Source organism: Lycium ferocissimum, chromosome 12, assembly GCF_029784015.1.
Source record: "Lycium ferocissimum isolate CSIRO_LF1 chromosome 12, AGI_CSIRO_Lferr_CH_V1, whole genome shotgun sequence".
Classification (NCBI taxonomy): domain Eukaryota; kingdom Viridiplantae; phylum Streptophyta; class Magnoliopsida; order Solanales; family Solanaceae; genus Lycium; species Lycium ferocissimum.
In genome coordinates, this window is record NC_081353.1 from 46,639,671 (window position 1) to 46,652,520 (window position 12,850).

The 12,850-nt window shown below is 33.6% G+C and overlaps 1 protein-coding gene across 1 annotated transcript; it reads right to left on the reverse strand.

Moving 5' to 3' along the window:
- Window positions 1-5,533: 5,533 nt before the first annotated feature.
- On the reverse strand, window positions 5,534-9,483 carry LOC132039784 (uncharacterized oxidoreductase At4g09670). Its single transcript, XM_059430305.1, has 3 exons — window positions 9,219-9,483; window positions 7,846-8,136; window positions 5,534-6,330 (listed from the first exon to the last, which is right to left on the reverse strand). Exons 1-3 carry the CDS (start codon window positions 9,387-9,389, stop codon window positions 5,710-5,712), a joined length of 1,083 nt encoding a protein of 360 aa, XP_059286288.1. The 5' UTR covers window positions 9,390-9,483; the 3' UTR covers window positions 5,534-5,709.
- Between the last annotated feature and the right edge of the window lie 3,367 nt (window positions 9,484-12,850).

Genomic DNA, 12,850 nt, shown 5'->3' on the forward strand with positions numbered 1-12,850 from the left:
TTTAAGTTCTTTGAATAAAATTACTAATAACATGTATATGCTTTAACACATTCTTTATTCTACATAAAGTAAAAATTATTTTATACATTTAATACAAGTAATCAAGCTAGCCTTTCATTATTTTCTCCTTACAGAAAAAACTAGTAAGTCAATTATTTTAGTTAAGAAAAACCTTTTATATGGTAGATATGAATAAGAAAAGAAAAACAAATTTGCTAGTCATAGTTTTGGGAAGATAAAATTTTCAGAAGAGAGAAACCTTTTAGTACTTTTGTTGCATTGGAAACATAAAGTGATAGAGAAAGAATAAAATTCAAATTTTCATTTTGCTTTTTCATGAAGGGCATAATTGGCACAAAAAAGTGGGAAGTGCCCATAATACACCCCATAACCCATGTGAATTGTCTTAAATGTCTCATTTTGCCCATTCTGCCCACAATCATTCTACCTAAAAATCATTTTCCTATAAACTAATATACGAGGGCGTAATGAAAGTTTAAGAATAATATGCACTCTATACCTTCAGGATATACAATTTGCATAATCGTATACTATTAGTATACTATATGTGAAATTGTAAATTATATACATACATATTAGGTATTTTGTAGTTTTTTTTTTCTAAATTGTTATGAAGTGTATACTTTTTAAAATGAATATTTTCCGGTAATTATTTTTTACCGCATGGGCATTCCCGTAATTTCCCAATCTTTTATTTGTGAAGGACTATTGTCATAAATTGTTGTATAAACGTAGTGATCTAGCCTTTTGGCTACTATATAATATTTAGGCACAGTTTGAAATTCAGTTGATAAATAGTCAGTTTTCAATTCAAATAAGAGTGAAAGACTTTGTCTTGAAGAAGCATTATTGTCATTTATCTGGAGAAGGAGAAGGAGAAGAAGCGCTATTGTTTGGAAAAGCGGTCGTGTGCCACTAATACGTCGAGGGGGATTATTGTTCAAATATTATATATTATGCGGTTATAGAGTGGCTTGATTTTCAAATAGTTGTGTTACGGTACCTAAATTTCAAGCAGCAGGTCTTAAAGTGGCTATTTGTAAGGGAGTCGAAAGAAATCTTTACATGATATAGCTAACATATAAGAGTATTTAAGTATAATAACTACACTTAAATTAAATTACAATTCGTAGCTATATTATGTATTTTAATTACCCCTCGCAGCTATATTATATTCACACATCCAAAAGCTTAAATTCATTTGCTTTAGATTTCAAAAGGCATGAACACCCTCGTCTTCCTCTCCCATCCGTCCATCACTATGCTCATTGGAAAATGAATATGGCCGATTGAAACCCGACTTGGCTTGAGGCGGTTACCTAATCGGAAAAATCGTCTTCTCTCTTTCTCAGATTTAGAGCCTGTTTGGATGGGCTTATGCCTATAAATTTCGTTTGCGACTTATAAGCTAAAAAAAATAGGAATTTTAACGCGTTATAGCTACTTCTAATACATAATTAATGGTAATAACTACTTTTTATTTTAATTACTAATAATAACTAAATACTTTTCTAATTTAACTATTATAGCTACACAGTAATTTTTGAATTACCATTTCACAAATACACCTAAAAATTAGCACCCCCAATCCCATATCCCCTTTTAATGGTAACAATATTAATCACTTAATATACATTACCATTCTCTCTCTCTTTTTCATAACTTCTTACCTTTTATGATCGTCTTCTTCCTCTCTTCACCCTCTCGCAAAAATTTCACTTCCATCCTCACCAATCAAGAAGATTCGTCAAATTCTTTCTTTTTCTTTTTTTTTTTTCAAAAAAAAAAAAGGAAAAAGAAGCCTTAAAGTACTCATGTTCTATCCCATCTCCTTTGTTTCGTGAAATTTTCGCTATTTGTGTTATTATTCGCCACAAAATCAACTTGGTGGAAGTGATTGTTTTTGCTTCGTGCCATGGTGGTGGTTATGGCGGCGCACACGAGAGAAGGGAGAGAGAAAGTTTTTAGGGTTTTGAGAAGACGAAAAATATATGTATTTGTGTATGTTCTATGATATAACTACCAATTGTTGTGGTTGGTGGTGTATTTTTGTAAGTTTTTCTATATATTTGTGTATTTTGTTCAAATTAATTCCATCAAGTTCATCTAGTTTCAAATACACGGGTGACGCAAATACATGGTAAGTTTTCTATATATTTATGTATTTTGTTCAAATTAATCCCATCAAATACATGGGTGATGCAAATTGTTACTCACACAAATACATGAGATTTAATATAAAATACATGGGCTTTGATTGAAAAATTCAAATACATTAGTTATGCTATCAAATACATAGGTAAATAAAAAATGAAATCAATATTGAAAACTTCAAATACATTACCACTAAATACATGGGTGATGCAAATTGTTACTCACACAAATACATGATATTTAATATAAAATACATGGAGTTTGATTGGAAACGTCAAATACATTAGTTATGCTATCAAATACATGGGTAAATAAAAACGAAATCAATATTGAAAACTTCAAATACATTGGTACGTTGATTGATCGTGTTGTTTTGAAATCACATAAATACAACTTGAATAGACGAAATTTGTGAAATCAAAACGGTGTTTTTGCACGAAATACCTGATGATTGATCGTGTTTGTTTTGTCAATGTATTTTCAGAGGTGTTGAAGATTTAATTTGAAATTTGAATTTTTACGTTTGAATGTGGAAGAATGCATGGAAGAAGAGAAACATGTAAGGAAAGGGAATATTTACAGATTTTTGCGGAAAAAGAAGGTAAAAAATATCTTAATTTCTCATTTAATACCACCATAATTCATGACCTAAATTAAAGGAGCCTTTTTTTTTTTTACCGCATGCTCATGTATTTGCTGGAAACAAATACATGCGAAAACATACACAAATCAGCTGATTTTTAGCTACGAATGGTAATATTAAAAAAGATAGCTACAAATGGTAGGAAGCTACAATAAGGTAGTCATTTGAGAAATTTTACCAAAAAAATAAGTTGAGGTAGTCTAACTTATTTTTTTTGGCTTATAAGTCGTTTTCGAATTTATATGTCGCTTTAGATAAGCTAAGTCAAATGGGCCCAATTATTTTTTTGAGCTTATTTTAAGCACAAAATGACTTTAAGCTGGCCAGCCAAACACTCAAAAAAGCTGAAAACAACTTATAAGCCAATCCAAACGGGCTCTTAGTCCTTTTCACACCGAAAATGGCTGCGAGGATCCTCCTCCACCGTCTTTGGGGCAGGAGTATGAAATGTCTCTCTGCCGGAAAACGAAGCAACAGCCGCCGCCGCCGCACCTTCCTCGGGTATCGAACTTTAGTGAAAAGCAGCAGCCATGGCCATATCCATTCTCCACCACTGGGAGTCCGCCATCTCCATTGCGCCTCCGCCTCTTCCACCTCCATTGTTTTTCACGCCGGAAAATGGAGCCGCCTCTTCCTCTTCCTGTGCTTTTCACGGTGGAAAATTGTTGTTTGCATATGATTTTTTCGAGTAAATAAGTGTATTTGAAATTTTGTTGTTTGTATACAATTTTTTCAAGTAATTACAATGTATTCTTAAATGATTTAAACAGTGTATTTTTTATTTTTTTCGCCGAAGATCCAACCCGATTTGATTATATTCTCCATTTTTTAATTACAGCGTATTATGTATTTCGGCGGACATCCGATCGGATTTGATTGTATTCTCCATTTTAAATATAGTGTATTTTGTATTTTTGCCAGAGATTTGATTGTATTTTTCTTTTCTTTTTTTTAGTGTAAATACAGTGTATTTTTTTATTCATTTGTATTTCTATATTCCGAAGGAGAAAATGTGTATTTTTTAATACATCTGAATACATGCCAAACGGGTAAAACAAAATTGTATTTGATTGACTGTATTTTGAAATTGGGTATTGAAGACATCTGAATACACGCAAAACAGTAAAACATAGCTGCGAATTGTAATTACAAAAGTAATACCCTTAAAGGAATTGCACAGTATACCCTTCAAATGGGCTGGTCTAGAGTGCATTTTTTTTTGTGCAGAATGCCCTTCAAAGGCACTGGTCTTTAATTTTTGTCCCTCAAATTGGTGGTCTTTAATTTTTGACCTTCGCTAAAAACTCCTTGGTTCCGAGTTCGAACCCCCGCTTAGTCAAAAAATTTTAAAAAAAAGTCGCAAGGTAGAGTTTGGATTCTCTAGGCAGAGTTTTGCCTCAAACTCTCCCTGATTAGGCAGAGCTTTGCTACCTTTGAGCAGAGTTTGAGGCAAACTCTACCTGATCGGGTAGAGTTATGCCTTCAGGCATGGTTAAGGTAGAGGTTTGCATTAAGGCAATTTTTTTTTTTATTCAGTTGAAATTTTGCAAAACTCTGCCTTAAGGCCTAATTTTGCTACGAAACTCTGCCTTGCGATTTTTATTTTTATTTTAATTGAGCCGGGGTTAGAACCCAAGACCTCGGGGTATTAGGCGAAGGTCAAAAATTAAAACCACTGATTTGAGGGAAAAAATTTAAAGACCAGTGCCTTTGAAGGTCAATTGTGCAAATGACCCTGTAGAGTGTACAATTGGACTGCCATTCGTTATGGATTAACGATCAGCAATAACTATTAACTCGAAGACGCAATTTAAATTTATTTTTTCTCATGATCCTAATGAGGCATTTCTCCAATGCGATTATGCAAATAGCATTGGGTGTTTATATGCACTTCTCTGTGAGATATGTTGCGCTAAGATACCTTTTTGGAAACAATGTTGCACTAAGATACCTTTTTGGAAACAGTCTCCAAACATCTTAATATAACAACAGCACAATCAAAAACCTTTTTTTCTTCTTTTGCGAAAACTTTTCCAACAAACTCTTTTCAAAAGTTGTAGAAACAAAGGCAAAATATATTCTTCGGTTGAAAAGATCTTTAGCTCCTAACTTTCTTCTACCCTCCACTTGAGCACCTAGAGTTAGTGTGGGAGAACAAATAGCAATCGGTTTACAGGTCCGGCAGAACCAAGTGCTTCGAAGTTCAACCCTCTTATATATGTGCAGAAAACAAGTATTAGATAGAACTAAATATACAGTTTAGTACCCACTTTTAAAACTCAAAACTTACAACATCTAAATTCTGAATCGTTGCCAAAGGAATTGGGACTATGCAAGAAAACAACATATGCCCTTATTGGTAAACATAAGAGCAAAATATACAAATCTCAACTCCAATGCAAGATATGTGGAATACGGTGTACAGAGGCAAATTAAAATTCATGCAGCATATTATTTTCACAATTAATGTTGCACGCATGGGACATCTTAAATATCTCGGTACACTAAGCTCCTATTCTGCGGTCTCAATTTGGACTGTGATTGGATACGGTCACTTACCTTCACCATTTACATTGTTTTTATAATCACTCCAAGGTAAGGGTAAGGTTTGCGAACGCTCTACCCTCTCCAGACCCCACTTTGTGGGATTACACTGGGGATGTTGTTGTTGTCCAACATATCACAGCGACCTGATGTAAAAATTGTAAAACAAGGTTCTAAAAGTTCACATACTGATTATGTTCATAATCAAAGTTCCAGAGTATTTATTGGATACAGCCATGGAAGGATGGTCAAACCAGATACATCAACATACAAATCAAGCAGCTAGACTGCAATTTAAACTTTAACACCAATTTATAGAAGAATCCAATTTGTGTGACAAACATTTATCAACTTACAATATCCACAGCTTCAAAACCTTTTTCGATCGATGCCTTGACAGCATCCAAAACCAGAGTTGTCTTCCTACTAAGAGTTGGCCACTTTTTCTCAGGTTTTGCACCTTCGTTTTTAATACTTCCCACCAGCCTAGAGAATTCCCTCACCATGAGAGCTTCTTGTGGAAGGTCTGTCATCACTGTGTGCTCACTCGGTTTTGGCTCCCATCCCGTTGCAAGTTCCTTAAATCCAGATTCTACTGCTGAGACAAACGAAGCTTTCTTCTCCTCGTAAGGGACGACGAAGTCATGAAGGTGCAACGTGCCCTTCGTTCCAACAGCAGTTAAATCCATACTCAAGTTGGATAGGAAAGAGCAGTGGAAAGTTCCCACCTTCCCGTCTTCCCACGTTAAAGAAGCACCGCATGATATAATCACTCCCGCCTTATTGAACACAGGGTTGCGTAAAGCAATTACTGATTGAGGAAGCTCGAAATCAGCAGCCCATAGAATTCCCCTAATGCAATACCACCCAACATCACCAAGAGCACCAAGAGCATCGAGATCCAGTTTTACACGGATGTCATTTTCAAGGAAGTGGGGATCAGCAGCAAATGTGAAACAAGTATTCACCTGCAGAGCTCATTTAATATCAACTTCAGTTCTACTAGTATGCTATTAGCATGTATTGTCAAATCCTTGCACCGAATCCAGCAGAAGAAAGCAGAGAGCAAGAAGAATACTTAGCTAATCAATACCTATAGAACATTGTGTCAACATAATGTCAAAACAATAAGATTAGTCAATGGGTCTGATTCTGGCATAAACAAGGTAGTACAAGTGAGCATGTAGAAACTCGACCTAGTATATGATACCAAACGGACTTCGGAGCGACTTTTTGACAACTAGGTCCATAATTCCAGAAATTAAAAGCGAATCAAGATCCATAAAAGGAAGTTTTACAATAACTAACTCAAAGCTGTTGTCCATTCCCACGCAAAGGAATATGGAGGTCCTTACAAAAAGAACAAGCAATGTAGTGTTTCACAATAAAATGAGAGACGCAGTAGTCTGCTCTATTGGATAACCAATGCATCACATGTAACAAACTAAAATATGTAGATGGAATAAAAAAAAGTTTATCCGCAAATGGTAACCTTCCGCCCTCTACAAGCCCTCCATTTGACTTAAGATCAAGGCCGCTAAACATAGCCACAGTTCTGCCAGTGGAAAGTGCCGGAGTGGGGTTATGAACAGTTAATTAGGTTGGGTTAAAGTAAGTTATCTATCCAAATCAACTGTTGTTGATAGACATTACTTTACATCTTTGGCCACCATTTAGCCAGAAAAATGTAAATTTATCCAACAACTTGCTACTTTGCTCAAAAAACACCTTTGATATTCCTGACTATTCCTTCTTTCCAACAAATGATTCTAGTTCGAATACCGTTAAATCGCGCACCCCATTCCCCCAACACTATCACTACCAATCTATTAATCAACTATGTAAAATCCAAAATCTAGCTGAAGCAAAACTATATAAATGCATTCAGCTCTTTTGAGATCCGCTATCCCTCCAGCAGTGCAACTCGGCTCTACTTGACTAAGCCCGAGCTCCTCCAAAGATGGAGATGTTTTGCACAAATACCCTGTTTAATAACAAGGCAGATTTCCAAACCCTGCACTTAAAATGAAAAGTGTCTTACCCTAGCTCGAGAGTCAACCGAGTTTTTCTTTGACGGCAATCTACTCATATGCATTTTAAATTATTAATTATTGTGATTTATAGTACCTTTTACCTAATTTTCATATATGTAAATTTTATTTCCAAAAACTAAAAAGGTTTCATGTCCGAATTCACAATCAAGATTAAAAAGTTTGACTATGGAAATCTGAACCATGCAACATAAATTGGGACAAAGGGACTTTTTTTTTCCTCGAAATATAATCATACTATAAGCTCACCATAAAACAATTAGCAGGCCTGTATCAGAGATAACTAAGTAGATATTCCAATTTATAATGATAAAATGTCGTTTCTGTTTACAATAATGAAATTTTTGTCTGAAATTTCTGAAAACTAGTCTTACTTATCCCATTAATTTCAACAAATCTATGAATTAATCAGCAATAAAGCTCTAAACATACCGATTTAAGTTCCCCAAATTGCTTTGGATCAGAAAGAAATTCCCTCATCTTAGCCGTCCTCGGATGATGCATCCACATAGTACCATCCATAAACTGCACACCATTAGATTCACACGCCTCTAATATCACATCCACTTCTTCAACATTTAACCCGACGGGCTTTTCCAACAACAAATGCTTCTTTTTCTGGGCCGCAAGAACAGCCCATTTAATATGCAGGCTTGTCGGTAAAGGCACATAAACTGCATCAACATTCGGGTCGTCGAGAACTTCTTCGTAGCTTCCGTACACCTTGTTGGTTTTTTAACAAAGAAACTTAGAAAATAACAGAGAAAAATACAGCAATGGAGTTAATTATCTAGCTTTGTTAAGCTCTACATTTGTAGGGAACTTGCAGTAACAAAAAACAGTCAAAAATAAGATTATATAACCCTAGCCTAGAAATAGTGGCGGAGCCAGAATTTTCACTAAGGTGGTTCAAATATATGAAGAAGTACATACACTGAAAAGCCAAGGGGATTCAACATATACTGTATATACATAAAAGCTAATTTTAACCTTGTATATACAGAATATCTCTGCAGAGTCATACCTACTAAACAAGGGGAGGAAGAAGGGGCCCTTACTCGCAGGAGGATTTATTCAATCACATACTTTGGGATCCTAGAATATGACGCTCTTGGGGGTTTCTATTTGATTGTATCGAAAGGCTCAATGAACCGGGATTTCCCTGTTGGTCAATATATATACAAAAAAACTGCACCCCTACCTAGCTCCACCTCTGCCTAGAATATCTATGCAGAATCACATCTTCAACTTAACTCATTACTACTCCCTCCGTCCATTTTTACTTGTCTTGTACCGACTTGGCACACCCCTTAATAACCCATAAATAGAATAACAATTTTACTATATCACACCCTAATTATTATTAAGTCATCTAATGATTGAAATCAATCAAACATACTTTAAAAGTTGTGCAGCCACTAACAATTCTCGAAATTTCCAAATCAATGATTAATAACAAGGGTAAAATAAGTATGAAATGATAAATTATCTCTAATATCTAAACTGAACAAATAAAAATGAACAATTATTTTTAGTCTCCCTATCCCAACTTATGGGGCACACTTTTTTTTTTTTTTTTTTGGTCTGTGACACAAAGAAAGCCACAATTTTTATATTTAGAAATAATTAAACTTTGTAACCACAAATTTCAAAAGACTCTCAATTCTCTCTTAAACTTCTTGCCTAATCAAATGGTGCGGCGACGGAGGGAGTAGCAAATAGGAATAACTAGCTAACAAACTATTAAGTAGAATTCATTTAAAATAAAATTACCGCTATCATTCTACAGCGTAATAATAACACACCTTTGCGGTAGCCGGAAAACCGTTATCGGCGGCGAATTTTTTGGCTTTGTCGACTGAACGGCTGCCGACGGCGTAGAGCGTGGCGGTTTGTGAAAGAAGTATAGCGCGTGACACTTTTCTTGCGATTTCTGCACATCCTAAAATTCCAAAATGAACGGTGGAATTTGCCATTTTTGATTTTTTGAATGAAGTAATTGACCGTTTGATCCGTGTATAGCTAAGGATTTATGGGGAAATAGGTATCCACGCTCATTTAATACTAACATGTCTTTTATGTACAATTTTAGCATTTAACATGCCCAGTTATTATATGGAATTTTATTTTGCCACACTATTTTCGCCACAATGATCTAAATGGGATAAATTCATATGACTATTTAGGTTAAATTTAATAATTTATGCCTACTTAATATCATTTCTATCTTTTCTTTTCAAAGTTAATCTTAATTTTAAATTGTATAATAGAGATTATGGTGATTTTTCCATAAGTGTGGCCAAATTTGGGTGCGGCAATTTAGCAACTATCGTTTATTTTAATGTACTCCCTCCCTTTGTATCAAAAAGAGTGTCACTTATATTTTTTTTTTCCTTTTTCTAAAAGAGTGTTCACTTACTAAATTAAAAAATAATTAACTTAATTTTTTTAAAATTATCTTTATTAAGTATTAAGTGATTAAATTTTAATGTCTATTTAATTAGAGGTAGTTTAGTCAAATTATCTATTTTTGCTTAAGGGTTAATATTTTCTTAAGGGTTGTGCAAATGACTAAGTGGACACTCTTTTTGAACCGGAGAGAGTATTAGTTAGTCATAATTGATTATAAAGTTTAATGAAAATCGTAAGAAACGAAATGCGTTTCTAAAAAAACTCCCTCCTTTTCATTTTAATTGTCTCACTTTAACTAAAAAATATTGTTCAAAAATAATTGATATTTTAGGAATTCAAAAGCAAGTCAAATGTAGTTTTTCAACTATATCCTTAATTTTAAAAAAGAATGCACGGTAATTAGAAGGGAACAATCAATCTATAATTATTAAATAAGGGTAACTTAGTAAATTGCATCGTGTATTTATTGGTTTCTTAATAGGGTGAATGAGCTAAAGCCTCAGCTAAATGGGACGAAAGAGTAATTTACTACCAATTGCAGTTATGATCTTTGATTCAGGGAATAATAAAAGATATGGAAATTTTGATAAATAAATGAATGTGGTCTACTTTTAGGGAAAAGGGGTAAATTACCACCATACTAATTCCTTCTTTTGTTGGTAGTTGGTACAGCTAGCTTTTGAAATAATAGTAGATTACTTTATTTTTCAAAATTAAATGTAGATATATAAAATAATACAGAAAATATTAAGTTATAATTTCTTTGAATAAAAAATGGCATAATACGATGTAAAATGTTGATCAATTTACTTTATTTAGACTCCGAGAAGACAAAGAGCAACATTTTGAAATAGGGGAGTGCTTAATTGATGCCCAGTTCTTCCATTTTTATTTTTTAACTATTAGTTCAACTTTTGTGGAGCATATAATTAGAAAGATTTGAGTGGATCAGACTTTTAAAGTTCGTACAAAAATTCCTTATTTATTAAATTAAAAGTGATGGGAGATGGTTATCCTTTATAGGAAGTGGTAAGCATCAATGTAAATGCCCAAAATGGAAAACTATCTTTTTCAAGGAAAATAAAAGAATTGAAATTAGGGGTCCGGAACCAAAATGCCCCCAAAAAAATCATTTTGAACCAAAATACCCCAACAACAAAAAAATGTTACAAAACTACCTTTATAACTAAGAATAAAAAATCTTTGCGCTAAAGACTTAACCGTAATCGTCCTTTAATGGTTAAGTGCTTTACCGCGTATTTTATCGCGCTTATACAAAATTTTCTTCATTTTATAGCGCGAGTAAAAAGAAAATTTATAAGAATCCACATTAAACCCATCGGCCTCCACCACCCTTGGTCCCTCCAGCTGGCCAAAAAAAAAAAAATTGAAAACGCCATCGAGGCGAAACCGAGGTGGTCCCCTACATCCAAAAACGTCATTTTCTATTAAATTTCGTCCGAAATTTTGATTCTCAGATATTCAAGTCAAGAGTGAAGATTCTAAGTTCGAATTTTGGGAAAAAGCGGCATACAACTCGATTAAAATAACTCTACAAAAAATCTTCGATTAAGGTTTTCTATTATGAACTTTTGTTATTATTTTGTTATATACATTATATTCTAAGCATGTTTAACATTTAATCCTTGCTATTTTTCAAAAAAAAAAAAAAAATTTTTTTTTGTTCTTGTTCGGACTGGGCAGTGGCTTTTGCCATTGTTCCGATTTATTTTTTTTTGTTTAATTCATTATTTGTTAAATGTTTATGAATTGTTAATTTGTTAAATGTTTAAGAATTGTTAATTTGTTATATGTTTATGAGTTGTTAATTTGTTAATTATTTATGAATTGTTAATAAATTATTATTTTGTTAATTGATTATTTGTTAAATATTGATTATGAATTTATTAGTTGTTAAATATTGTTTATGAATTGAAAGAAGTTGATTGGTAATGAATTATTATTTTGTTAACACTTTATTTGGATGATTGTTATGTATTGTTTCATAATGTATCGTATTGTGTTGTATTGTATAGGACCAAATCAGTGGTTACATAAAATAGGACCTTTCGTCGTTACATAACAATAAAATTAAAGTAACAATCAAAGCAAACATTGTATTTAAACTAAAAACATAATATAATACAATAGGTAACAACCATCCAAACAAGTTGTAAATGATTATGAATTGTTAATATATATTATTTTAAAAGCGTGAATAAATATGTTAAATAAAAAAAGATTATCTAAAAAAGAATAGTTAAAGTTCTTCTTTTCATAAATACATAAGTTAATGAAAAAAATGTAAAGTTTGTAGGAAAATATGTGGTCGACGAATATACTCTTTTAGTCTAATTTTATCGTAGTTGTGTTGGCTATTTGGTCAACTAAAAATATATCACATATTCAAAATAGAGTTCTAAACAAATATTACTGCTGAATTTCGATTCCCAAACTAATTAACTTAAAAGTCTTTGTCATCACATAATTCAAAAGTAATTAACTTAAAAGTTTTTGCCATCACATATGTGTCCTTACTATCACATATTAAATTTACTGCATATCCCATGTTAATTATTCACAAGATATAATACTACATAATTCACATATTCCCTACAAATTATTAATTAGTTAATATAATGTATCTTTCATTTCAAGAATATTGACTAATTTAGTTTGTACAGACCGGACTCTTTCATGGATCCGAATGTTCCCCGTGGGCCCGATGTTCCCCCGGGGCCCGATGATCACCAGGGGCCCGCTGACAGATTAGTATTGTCTTTGCAAGGCAATCATAGATCAGAGTTATTATGCGGGGCGCACTATAGGGATATCTACTAGGCTCCGTCCCCGTAAGCACGAGAGTACATGAACTCTTTACGCGAGCACCCCCCACACCCTCGCGTCTTAGAGATATTGTTTCGGGGTGGCATCTACCGTTGCGTGTCCGTTGGTTGGGTACAGCATGATTGGGCGCTCATCACGACCATGGTTGAGCGGTGGAGGCCAGAGACACATACCTTCC